The sequence below is a fragment of the Lolium perenne genome, chromosome 5 (assembly GCF_019359855.2).
Source record: "Lolium perenne isolate Kyuss_39 chromosome 5, Kyuss_2.0, whole genome shotgun sequence".
Lineage (NCBI taxonomy): Eukaryota > Viridiplantae > Streptophyta > Magnoliopsida > Poales > Poaceae > Lolium > Lolium perenne.
The window spans coordinates 142,529,068-142,541,636 of record NC_067248.2 but is presented as its reverse complement, the minus strand read 5'-3'; the positions used below and the strand labels follow the sequence as shown (position 1 = coordinate 142,541,636).

Sequence of the window (12,569 nt, the reverse complement as noted above, 5' to 3'; positions counted from 1 at the left end):
TCTTCAGTTCTCACTTCACTTCCACCAGTCCTGCATTGGGAGCATTAGGCATAATCGGAACGGCTCCTCTTTCTGCCGCATTCTCTACAACAAGTCCCCCTCCCAAATTGCGCTCCCCAATAGCGCCAATTGATTCTTACAATTGAAGTCTCTGAACATACACATCGATCCACTCGAAATGCCTGCATTTCTTCAGGATCTAAAAAGAACAACGTGAACCCTAAATCCCAAATTCGAGGAAATAACAAGAAAATCGAGAGAAAACAGAGAAATTGGATCGAGATCTAACCTTATCCCCCTCTCTATATGGAAAGCTCTCGCATGCAAGGAACTCACGTCCACGGTTGCCGTTGTCGTCCGTCTTACAGATCGACCGCTTCAGAGGCTCCTGTCGTGGGCAGTCAGGGCATCTTGTTAAAGGCACGGATCCATACTGCGGCCATGAAGAACCGGAGGTCGAAGAGAAACTAGACATCAACCGCCTGCCGGAGAAGGGCTGCCGCTGGCGGAGAAGAAGAACAATGGGGCGCAGGGAAAGAAAGGGGAAGCAATGGCACGGGCACGGGCGCGGGGCTGGCTCGGGCTCCCATTTTGCAACGGTCACCTGGGTAAGCTGTGGGTCCGGCGCGCTAACGTGGACAAGTTGTGGGTCCCACGATGTTCTGGATAAGTGGAGACGTGTCCACTGCGGGGCACCAACAACGGCCCCACTTTCCAGCACCAACCAACGTCAACTAAACGGGAATCCTCCGTTCGAGCTCCTTCCGCGGGTTTCAGACAAGTGATTGGGGAAAACTGAGGAAAAACTAAGAAGCTGGAGAAAAATGAGTACAACTAAGGACCCGAGGGCACGGAAATAGAAATCTTTTTTTTAAACGGAGGACGTGTATGTCTAAACATACACTTATTTATGGATGAAGAGAGTATAAAATTTACATCCCCTCTCCAAACAAACATATATTGAGATGAGGGAAGAAAACACAACATTACATCGAGAAGAAAAAATAAATAAACTTGAAAAAAAATATGAGAAAAGTTTTATTATTATGATATTTGAATTGGGTGTGCCTATTTGATTGCGAACGAACTTCGTTCTTAGTCACATGACATCATCAAATCTCAGTTGCAACCGAAGTCGCAACTCACCATTTGCATGAATCACAAAGCAAATTTAATGGATTGAAGATAGTTTTTTATAGTTGCAACCTCACTTGCGACTGAAAAATCAATCTTACTTGCAACCTAATTTATAACTCAAATATATGAATCACAATACAAATCGGATGGTATATGACTGAATGAGTAGGGAAACCGATTTGAATTTATGGTGTATCGAAGATGTGCTTAGCAACTATTTGTAATTTTATTTTATGTCAAGTTATTTATACTACTATTAATAATTATTAATAGATTGGTGAAATTTTCGTAAAAGAAGTGCTAACTAATATACAGAGCATAGCAAACCAAGGCAACATGCACTTGCCCAAAAGGGACAACTTGTTTTCGAGAGAGAGCTGAAAAAAGGCAACTTGGCAATGCGGGCCAAGCCAAAACTGAGCTGGTGGGGCACCAGTAGAGTCCACGGGACCATGACCCAACTTAGGCCCGCCATTCAGCAGTCCAAAGTTCGACTTTTTTTGGGGTTTAGCTGAACCTCCATGCCCCACGACAGAGCCTCATGGCCGTCGCCGTCGACGTCCGCGGCTACATCCAGCTCCTCCGCTCCTGCAGCGCCGTAACCGGCCAGCAGCTGCACCAGGCCCTCCTCAAGTCGGGCCACGTCCCGTCCTCCCTCCCGCCATCCAACTCGGTCCTCCTCATGTACGCGCGATGCTCCCCTGCCCACCGCCGCGACGCACGGCGCCTGTTCGACGAAATGCCAGGCAGGAACTGCTTCTCCTACAACTCCCTCGTCACCGCCCACCTCAACTCCCGGGACCACCATGCGGCGCTCATGCTCTTTCGCTCCATGCCCGAAAGGAACAACTTCTCGTGGAACACGGTGATCACCGGCATGGTCTCCGCCGGCGACCTCGACACGGCCCGTGCCCTGCTGGAAGAGATGCCCGTCAAGGACGCCGTGGCTTGCAACGCCGTGTTGCATAGGTATGTCCGGAGCGGGCGCATGGACGAGGCATTTGCTTTGGTCAGAGCGATTGGTTTGCAATGCGGCACGGCAGCAGCCTCACCGTGCAACGATCCATTTGTGCTTGCCACTATTGTCGGTGCTTGCGCTGACCGGATGAAGTACGATTTTGGGAGACAAGCACATGGTCGGATGGTGGTTGCCAAGGTCGAACTGGATTCAGTGTTGACTTGCACATTGGTTGACATGTACTGCAAGTGTGGCGATCTGGACTCTGCTCGCCGTGTCTTTGATGGTTTAGCGCAGATTGATGAGTTCTCAGTTTCTGCCCTGGTCTATGGCTATGCTTCACGTGGACAGTTAGACGAGGCGTTACGTATTTTTTACAGGGTGGAGAACCTCAACATTCTGTTGTGGAATTCTGTCATCAGTGGCTGTGCATTTGCCTGCCTTGGAGATGATGCTTTTGCTCTTTTTGTAAGGATGATGCTGTCAGATGTGTTGCCCGATTCTTCAACTTTTGCCAGCGTTCTGAATGTCTGTGCTTTTTCGGGCATGCTCAAGCCTGGGATTCAGATACATGGGTGTGGTCTCAAGAGTGGGACTGTGAATGACATGATAGCAGCAAGTGCTCTTATTGACTTCTACTCAAAATGCAGCCTCTGGGAGGATGCCTGCCGAGCTTTCAGTGAGCTTAGGTTTCATGACACCGTTGTGCTCAATTCAATGATCACCGTATACTCAAACTGCGGGCGGATAGAAGAGGCGAAAAGAGTTTTTTACAGGATTACTAGCAAGAGTGTCATATCATGGAATTCTATGGTTGTCGGGTTGAGCCAGAATGGGCATGCAATCGATGCCATGGAGCTGTTTTGTGAGATGCATCGCCTTGGTGTGAGACTTGACAAGGTTGCTATAGCAAGTGCTCTGAGTGCATCAAGTAACATTTGCTCCATAAGTTTTGGGGAGCAGATCTTTTCTCTTGCCACCGTTCGTGGCTTGCAGTGTGACAATGTTGTAGCCGCTTCACTCATTGATCTGTACTGCAAATGTGGCAACTTGGCCAGTGGGTGCAAGGTTTTCGATGGATTAGACAAGTCTGATGAAGTCCTCTGGAACTCAATGCTAATTGGTTATGCTTCCAATGGGCATGGACATAAGGCACTGGAACTCTTGGAGTTGATGAAAGTTAGGGGTATAAGACCAACCGAACGGACATTTGTTGGTGTCCTTTCTGCGTGCTGCCATTCTGGACTTGTGGAAGAAGGACTGACATGGTTTAAGCAAATGCAGGAAGATTTCTGCGTGTCTCCATCAGCTGAGCATTATGCATGTGTGACTGACCTGTTAGTCCGTGCAGGTCGGTTAGATGAAGCAGTTGAGTTCATAGAGAATATGCCCTTTAAAGCTGATCCAATAAGTTGGACTACAATTGTTAGTGGATGCAAAGCTCAGGGCAATGAGGCTCTAACTCATAAGATGGCAAAGAGGCTGACGGAGATGGGGAAATCAGAGTCACCACATTCCAGTCTGTATGTGCAGCTGTCCAGTGTGCTTGCTGCTCAAGGGGATTGGGTCAAATCAGAAGAAATGAGGGGTTTAATGCGTGAGAGAAGAATCGCGAAGAAACCTGGTTACAGTTGGATTGACAGTTAGGAATTACATTACTATGAGCTGCTGTGTTGAAAATTTATAGGAGCATATTATTTTCGCTTTTGTCTGGGAGAAGTTGTTTTTCGACCGCAAAACATCCATGTAAACAGATGAGGAAAGAAATTGCCGCTGGAAAAATATAAAGAATGCACACAGAGGAATGTTGGCTTTGTCTATCAAATTGCCTTTTTACTGACCATGAATAAACTCCGGTGGGGAAGATACTGCGCCGAGTTTGCTTTTTTCACTATTCGGAACAGAAAGATTTGGAGACACCAGGTTTTGGCACTCCTAGCAGTAAGAAATGTACAGGTAATTCTTTCTAAACGTTTTTCCTCATTAATGCCATTTTTCTGCTGTCAGTACTATAGATAGGCTGGATGACATTCCACTTGGCTACTGGTTGGAATCACTAGATTGTGAATTACCTTTTATATCCAATCGACTTTACTGGTCCTGGAATGCTATTGGGCAACACCTTCCATCTCTGATGAACTACTGTCAGTTTTGGTGTAAAAAAGTTGCCAGTTCTCTAACATGTCATTTTATCATATAGGAGTAACATGTCTTCACGCCGAGTGGTTGGGAGTGCCTGCTGCCTTCCCACCCATCCGAGTTTCAGTCCCCTTGCTGGCAATTTCGGTGGTGTTGGACCATTCTTTTTAGTGAAATGCCACGAGGCTCCTCCCCTGTTAGTCTTTTTTTTTTTCTGGAACTTTTGGCTATCACTGATAAGTGGATATGGTACTCCATCTTCTTCTGGGAAGGCCAGCTTGCTTCACTGGGGCATCAAAGAACCGCATTGCGCGTACTGAGTGCAGAGCTCCAGAAGGATAGCAGCTTGTGTCAGGCAAGTCCTCTGAAGGATCCCAAGGTTCTATATGCAGAAATCTCCGACGCCAATTTGAAAATCCAAGGAGGAGGAGGTTAAACTTCATCTATTACTCGTACTAGATTGTGGGGGGTGGGGTGAGGTTTTTTGCTTATTGTAAAAAGGGTTCATGTTTCCAGTTTTGAAGTAGAAATTACTGGAATGAATCAAAGAATGGTATCATTTAAATTTTGGATGATATGTAGTGAAAAGCAGTAAGGTGTGAACCTTTTCTCATTCCATTTTTGACAATTTCACTACGCGTACATTTTCATTGACAAGAAAAGGGTTTTCCGGTCTCGAAATGTGCTCAGCTAGTTCCCCATGGCTTAAACATTTTGTTTGCCATTCATATTGTCAAAAAATATCCTTGACACAGAGTTCTATTCAGATGATTAAACAATAACTGTGGCTAGCGACAAATGCATATTATTATTTTTGACTTGGAAAACTCAAGTCAGTTAATTAACTGCACAGTAGACATACTGGCCATGCTTCCAGCCACAGCGACTGTAGCTCTTGCTGATTCATAACTCATAACTCATACCATATAGAAACAGCAACAAAATTGAGACATAATCCGTACTGGTTTGCAATTCAAAATTTACAAAGAAATATTTTATGAACGTCAAGTTCACCACATCAACTCCATTTTTCTCTGGATCCTCAAGATGGCGCAAGGTTCGCAAAAAAAAAAAACACTGCGACAAACAAAAAGAAAGTAGAACACATAACAACAGCTAAAATGTAGTAGAGTAATATGAGTTCACACAGCATGATTCAAATCATGGTTCACAAAAAAAAAAAAATCATGGTTCACACATTTACACAATATTGATTTTTTTTAGTTCGATTTAGTGAGTTTAATTGATTTTGCTTGTAGCAGGGTTGTCTAGCTACAAGCATCCAAAGACTCGAGTCTACTACGTGGCCCCCGCCACTCACTTTACTGCCGTGAGCAGTGAGCCCATCACTCCACTTCAGCTGTCTAGTCTAGCGGAGCAAAGAGAAGCAGCACATAGCAGCAGAAGAGGAGAGGAGGAGGAGGAGGAAAAGGAGGCGGGATGGGGAATATCCTGAGGTCCCAGAAGCAGCAGCAGCAGCAGAAGCCGCAAGAACATGTAGATCCCCATGGTCTCAAGCCGGCCACATCCGCCATTGCCGCCCTGACGCGCGACCTCCGCAGCTTTGAATCCTCATCCGTGGTAAAATCTTCCACCGTATCCCAAATCATCTAGGTTATAAGATTATTCACTGCGTAAGAGAAACTTCGTATGGTGTGCAATATGTGTGTTACAAATTTGGGGGGGGGGGGGGGTGAGAAATTATATATGTTTTCAGTTTAATTTTGTCCCCGATACATGTGCGTGATTTCGTTCTTTTGGCATTGTACAAGTTTCAAACCTATGACCTATTTTGATAATGCTTTCATTTTTCTGTTCTTTGATCTTTTTGAGGCTGGGGGAGTATTCTCTTCTACTCCGTATCTATTATCTGAAAGAAATCAACGGAAATTTATTCTTCATACTATCAGGTCCCTGAAGGGCTCGGACAGCACGTTACATCGTCCAAGCAAGAACAGATTACATGGTAGGGAGTTTCCCAAAAGGCTTGTACAGTTAATTTCTTTTTGAAAATAAATAAAATTAGTACATGTTGTGTAACTGTTGATATCACTGTTTGTTTGATTCCTCTAAGTTGAGTAGAATTAAGGCATATATTTGTTTTGAGGGGAATTAAGGCATATAATTACTACTACAAAACAATAAATTCCAGCACTGGCTTAGATTAATAAGTTGGACGATTGCTGGATGACTAAGTTTCTTTGTAGGACACCCTCATCCAAATATTTTTTTCTTACTCTTCATATGATAAAGTATTCAATACTTGCCAAAACATAGAACCAGCCGTGCATTTAAATGGTAAAACAAGAGCAGGACAATTTTGCAAGTGAATTGATGTCGTAGTAAGGTCTATTTGTTAAGACTCTTTGGTATCAAGAAACTGAAAATTACGAACTTTCTTGATAGAGACAAAAGGAACAAGAAACAATGATCGGGAGCAGTATAGGCAAAAAGATGTAGGATTACTTGGCGATTTGCAGTGATTGTTAATGGTTTGATTATCTTTCGGTGTACCGATGTGGCATTGTTAAGAAGATTGAGGCTGAATTCCAAATCAACGATGATTAAATCAGTGGAGGACGCGCACAGAATTTGCATGTATTATCTTATTGTTAATTATTTAGGAGGATTTATTTTGTGAGGATTATTCTAGGAGGATTTTAAAAAGCACATAAATACAAATCTCTCGCCTTTCCAAGATTTTAGTATGTTTAACTTTTACACCTGGTACTGAAAACACTGTTAGAAATTTCCAGTTAACCACAAGCAAATGTATGTGGAAGGTGGAACAAGTGGGAATAAGCAAGAGAGATAGTAATTGGCTGATCCTACTGACCTACAATTGCTATATGATACTATTAAGACATGAATTTCGACTGATTTTTTTTTGGATATAATGCTTTGGTCTTTTAATTCGCACGAGAGCAGGTACAAGTATATGTCAGAGGCATATAGGACTACGGCACCCTCACCAAGAACACCTGCAGAGGCTGCCCAGCTAGTTGCAACAGCTCTAAACTGGATCCCAAGAGTTGATTTGGAGGTAAATTGATTCTTTTTGATTTTTTGAAAATAGTTTAGTGGGAGTGTTTAAAGCTAAAGGAATAATACAAGCATCAATTGTTATATTTTTATGTTTGAAGTGTGGCAGATGCAACTACAAGCTTGCAAACTTTGTTAAAAGAAATAAATTTTCACACTACTATCAGTTTTGTATAGTCCAATATGATAAAACCAAGAAATTCACTGCAGTTTCATCATACTGTTGTTGTTCCAAAGTGACTATATATGTCCAACTCACTTCATCCATAAACAATGTTATTTCCTCAGGGTATTTTTGAGTTCTACAACTTCCCGACCTCATCACTCCCTGCAGCATCCTCAAACCACCTCTTGACATCACTACCAGCGGGCGTACAGTTTGTGCTGAACACTTTGCCGGTTAGATGTGATAAGCTATTCCGAAGAAATATGCTTACGCTGACATCAAAATATGAACAGTGCTTTATACTAGGCTACTAACATGGATAAATGCTGATTCTCACAATCACTATGGTTTTCAGGTTAATGTGAACTGCATTGGAGATGGTGATGGCTTTACTGCTTATATTGCCATAAGGGATGATCCCAGGGAGTTGGCGAATGTGCCGCAAGAAGTGTATGAGATGTTGACTGCAAGGACTAAAGCACGTATCCGTAGGGATTACTGGAGTGCTGATACCCTTCGAAGTACACTCGAAAAATCTGGATACAAGTATTAAAACTAGACCTTTCTATATTCACAGTCCTTAATACCAAAGTTCACAGATAAATGCAACAGGGAGTGTCAAAAGTTCGATATTTTAGCTTAGCATGTTCCAGTTGAAAAGATGAAAAAAAAGGAATGGTGCAATATGTAGAAAACCTCTCAGCATGCTCTTCCAAACAACATAAGAACGATATGAAGCAGCTATAATGTGACTAAATGTGGGGTAGGGATATTATCACATTTAATTAGGTTCTTGATTTGATCTTATCATATATTATTTGTAATAAAATGAGGATGCTTTACTAATAATTTTCGTGAGCAGGATAATAATCTGTTCAGGCAATGAGATCCTTGCAAGGAAATATCGAATCAGATTGAGGTATATTGTTGATGTAGTCCGCACCTTGAGATTAAAAAAATAACTAGAGTAATGTCGTTAACTACACGATCTTTCATGAGTTAAAGGGGGGTAGATGCTCCGGAGCTTAAGATGCCATATGGGAAGGAATCAAAGAATGCTTTGGTGAAGCTCATTGGTGGGAAAAGCACCAAGATTTATGTGTATGGGCAGGACCAATTTGAGCGCTATGTTGGCGACATCTATTGCGACACTGTGTTCATCCAGGTGAAAGATAAAGTTTCTTGTAAAAAGAGAGAGTAGTTATTCAGTAGAAAACACGTTTTTTAGGTTTTAATTTGATTGCTTCTGCCCTGATGAGAGTAATTTTGTATGTCTGACTCCTTCAGGAGGAGATGCTGAGGAATGGTCACGCTTGGCATTTCAAGAATTATGACAGACGCCCACAGTTTTCTGCAGTAAGCAATATACTATACATAAATGCACTTGTACAATATGCGGAAGAAATACTCTTCGATAAACCTGAAATACTATTCTCTAACAAACTTCCGTGAGTCATGCTCACCTAACATCCGATGTATAAGTTTAATTGTAGCTTGAAAATGGATGCGTTATTGTTGGAAATTAGTCTTAGGGTTCGTTTCATTCAAAGGAATGCCATAGGAATTTTGTAGGATTTTCATCCTTAGGAATTTTTCCATACATGGAAAGGCACAAAGCTGTATTTGAGTCTGATTCGAACAGCCTGCCATGTCAAGGTTGCCGTTGGGCCTTATAGTTTTGACTTTTGAGTATCACGTGTACAAGAAAAAGAGGACACGACTTGTGTGGCCTCAGAAAAAGGGACAATCCTGTGGGTTCCTTGCGTATGTGTTGCTTTCTTGTGTGCACGATGAATGCTTCCTGATTGATATGTTTGGTGTTTGCATACGATCCTTTGACCAATGCACATCATACCATCGTAACTCCCAGGTGCATATCAATATATGGTGTCCCTCCTTATTTGTTTATGCTGGCTGAAAGTTTTTACGTGCACTCTCATTGTGCAGTGGGAGAGAAAGGCAAGAGCTGCACGCAAAGGGCTTTGGGCGTCAAGGAACCCCGAGAAGCCGTGGCACTGGAGAAGAGACGAGCGCAATGAAAGACACGGCACCATTGAGGTCTATTTTCATCGTAGTTTGTTATGGCACCATGGGGTGTTACTTCCTAATTTTTTACTTAAGAGTACTATGCGCTCGCTCCCACTCATGCCACCACACGACCACACGAATACACATCCACTACACATGCTAGGATATATTATGAAAGCATGAGAGCCTTCACATAGCATCACACACTTTACCACTGAGTGCGCATGCCTGCGTGTACTTTGAATACAGCACACCATTTTCATCCCTTAAATCAAACCCGAGTCAGTTGGACGAGCATCCTCATTTCCGTCGCTAGGCCACACGCCCATTGGTTTTATTTGTGAATTCTAACTGTAATGGTCTTCGAGGGAAAGAAAAGAACAAACAGGAGATGAATCATCATCGTTGAAAGGTGACCTACAAATCTGAAACTCTTACGAGTTACAGTACATACTTCGGCTCTGGGTTAAAGCATCGATGGAAAGAAATGTCAACCTAATTAAAAATTACGGGATATGCAAGTGCAACTGAATCTCGAAGAGTATAAGTGACCTACTAGAAGTTGGAATATGTCTTTTATAAGTAAAGCTTCCAATGTTACAAGTTATTTGGAGAGCCAGTGTAATTTGCATGTCATATAGTTAGATTATGAAAACAGGTAGGTGTAATAGCTCTCCTTCAACCATGTAAAATATAGACAACATGAGTCTACATCAATATGATTGTACAAGTACACAACAAACTGTGGAAAGAAACAAATATGATCTGTTTACCTTCGAACTGGTTTAGCCGTAAATAGGAGGAATATACCTTTTTCCATTCTTAGAAGGCAGTGTTCTTTCCAAGCTGTTATCAGTACAAGCAGATCTATTATGTCCTTTTTATTTCTGTTAATCATGTTGTATGCTTTTGGTATGCAAATTCTTTACCTGCACTAACCAAATACTGAACTTCAGTGGGAAACATTGTTCGCCAAGGTCATTGCTTGCTTCGTTGCGGTAGCGGAAAGATTATTTATGGGAGGCATACTCCTTGCACGAAGAAATCTGCTGGTAATTCTTTTCTCTAAAAGGATTTTCTTCACTAGTGGCATTTTCTGCTGTCAGAGCTATTGATATACAGGAATTGGTGTTCCAGTTGGTTACCTTTCGATATTGCTAGATTGTGATAGGTTTAACCTGGAAGAGTTAACTAGATGTCCAAAATTTATGGAAACGACTATGTCAAATATTTCCAAATAAAACTCTTAATTAGCTGCATGATGGCAACACCACTGTAGAAGTGTCTGCTCTGATAGTCAAACACAACTGATCACTTGGTGGATTCTCTTGTTTGGGAACACATGGCTAGTGAAGGCAATTAAAGCTTCTTAAAAGCCCAACTGACATATTATGCAAAATAATCTTATTTATGCAGAAATTGGCAATCCTCTTGGGCCTTATGGAATTGGTGATCATATTTATGGAGCAATAAGGCTCTGCAAGTTAGGGAAGCAGCGCCCACCCAGCCTATGATACCGTATCTAGCTATGTAGTATTTCACATGATGCGTGTGCTTGAGTGCCTGTTTTAGCTTGTCTCTGTTAGCTTGTAGACTTCATTTGGTACTTAGGATGCAACAGCTTAGCTGCTGCGATGATGATGAACATTGAGCCGAGGTTTGTCTCTGTTGTGTCGGAACGGCTAGACTTCTCGAAATAGTGATGATTAATTCACTTGTGAAATTATATGTAACCGCAGCAACTTGCTGTCTTCTGACTCTTGGGCTTGTGGTTCTCGATATAAGCTGGCCTGGACTCCTGGAGCCTTGTGGTATCTAAGGAATGATGGTTGTTTTTACGTTGCTTTGTATTTAGCTATTGACATCACTTGTTCTGTCATACATGGCATCCACAAATGTTCAGACTATGAAATTGGCTGGGTGCTTTTATCATTCAAGTAAAATAAGAAGAGAAAGGTGATGATCGTCATACCTATACCTCGTAAGTGTAAAACAGTTTTGTTGTTTTGAGGCGAAACGAGAGGGAAATTCCCCACTGCAATTAAAGTTATGTACTCCGTAGAAAAGAGGTCAAAAGAGAAGAGAGCTAAGTATTGACCATGGTTAGCTCATGCATAGAGTTGCTTCCACTTCTGGAAGGTAGGTGTTTCATTCTGGAAGATCTTGTTACATATGATGCGTATAATCCAGTAATCCACGAGACTAGAATAATACAGTAATATCCATGAAGAAAGTCGTGTTATTTATGCACGAGCTAGCCATGGTGGGGCCATTGTTTTTGGAGCAGGTGCTAGCTGAGTGCTAGACTGCTAGCTGGAGGAGGCAAAAGGTGGATTGGTGTTGCATCTACCGCGTCGACGGCGACGGATCTCAGTGGTGTGGTGCAGCAGGGTCTCTTTAACGGACGCGGCACGATGAACCCGCACAGGGCAAGAGTGTTGTCTGGCGCCGTGACCGCGTCGACGACAAGGCCTTCTAAAAGGTATGTTGGAACAACTATAGGGGGAAGGGGAGGTGAATGGAGCTACTTAAAGTTTTAGTCTTTTTTTAATTTTAGAGCTTTCCGTGAGAAAGTAAATGTGAGCAAGATGGAAATGATAGCCTACATGATGCAAAGCCAAGGAACCACGGGTGAAACAAGTAACAAGGTAAGCGAGGTAAAGACACGAGACATGAGGGGTTGTTTCCCATAGTTCCTTCCCAAATAGAAGTATGTTCTATATTGAAGAGGTGTGGTACCACGAAGGCTAACCAGCAGTGGTGCCGATCAACTGGGTATCCAACCTTTACACAAGGTTGGGACATCACTCCACAATTTAATTGGAGGCTTTCAACACTATCTTCGAGCTTGGACAAGTCCCAACAAACTTCTTTGTGGTCTCCACAAGAACCCCCACAAAAGGAGATCCAGGGCTACAAGTTCTACTAGAGGAATCACAAGGGAAATCAATTTCCTTTGGTTCTACCATAGACTAAGAGCATCTCCACCGGTACTTCTCAAAAAGCGCCGGCATGCATACCGGCAGCAGGCTATGGGGAGCGCCGGCTGCATGCAATTAGTTTTTGGGACCGCGTCTCACTCCAATTAGCCCAATAGAG

The 12,569-nt window shown here is 42.7% G+C and overlaps 2 protein-coding genes across 3 annotated transcripts; both read left to right on the top strand.

Moving 5' to 3' along the window:
- Window positions 1-1,598: 1,598 nt before the first annotated feature.
- LOC127300098 (putative pentatricopeptide repeat-containing protein At1g77010, mitochondrial) lies at window positions 1,599-4,862 on the top strand. The gene is made up of 2 exons (XM_051330173.2): window positions 1,599-4,051; window positions 4,296-4,862. The coding sequence occupies exon 1, from the start codon at window positions 1,679-1,681 to the stop codon at window positions 3,740-3,742; it is 2,064 nt and encodes a 687-aa protein (XP_051186133.1). The 5' UTR covers window positions 1,599-1,678; the 3' UTR covers window positions 3,743-4,051; window positions 4,296-4,862.
- Window positions 4,863-5,579: 717 nt separating this feature from the next.
- LOC127300096 (probable staphylococcal-like nuclease CAN2) lies at window positions 5,580-11,308 on the top strand. 2 transcript variants are annotated; one of them, XM_051330171.2, is made up of 11 exons: window positions 5,580-5,815; window positions 6,145-6,200; window positions 7,163-7,277; window positions 7,565-7,675; window positions 7,798-7,988; window positions 8,305-8,361; window positions 8,448-8,607; window positions 8,730-8,798; window positions 9,390-9,500; window positions 10,427-10,522; window positions 10,887-11,308. In XM_051330171.2, exons 1-11 carry the CDS (start codon window positions 5,675-5,677, stop codon window positions 10,941-10,943), a joined length of 1,164 nt encoding a protein of 387 aa, XP_051186131.1. In that variant the 5' UTR covers window positions 5,580-5,674; the 3' UTR covers window positions 10,944-11,308. The 2 variants fall into 2 exon arrangements, with proteins under 2 accessions (XP_051186131.1, XP_051186132.1); XM_051330172.2 differs by lacking the exon at window positions 7,565-7,675.
- Window positions 11,309-12,569: the final 1,261 nt, after the last annotated feature.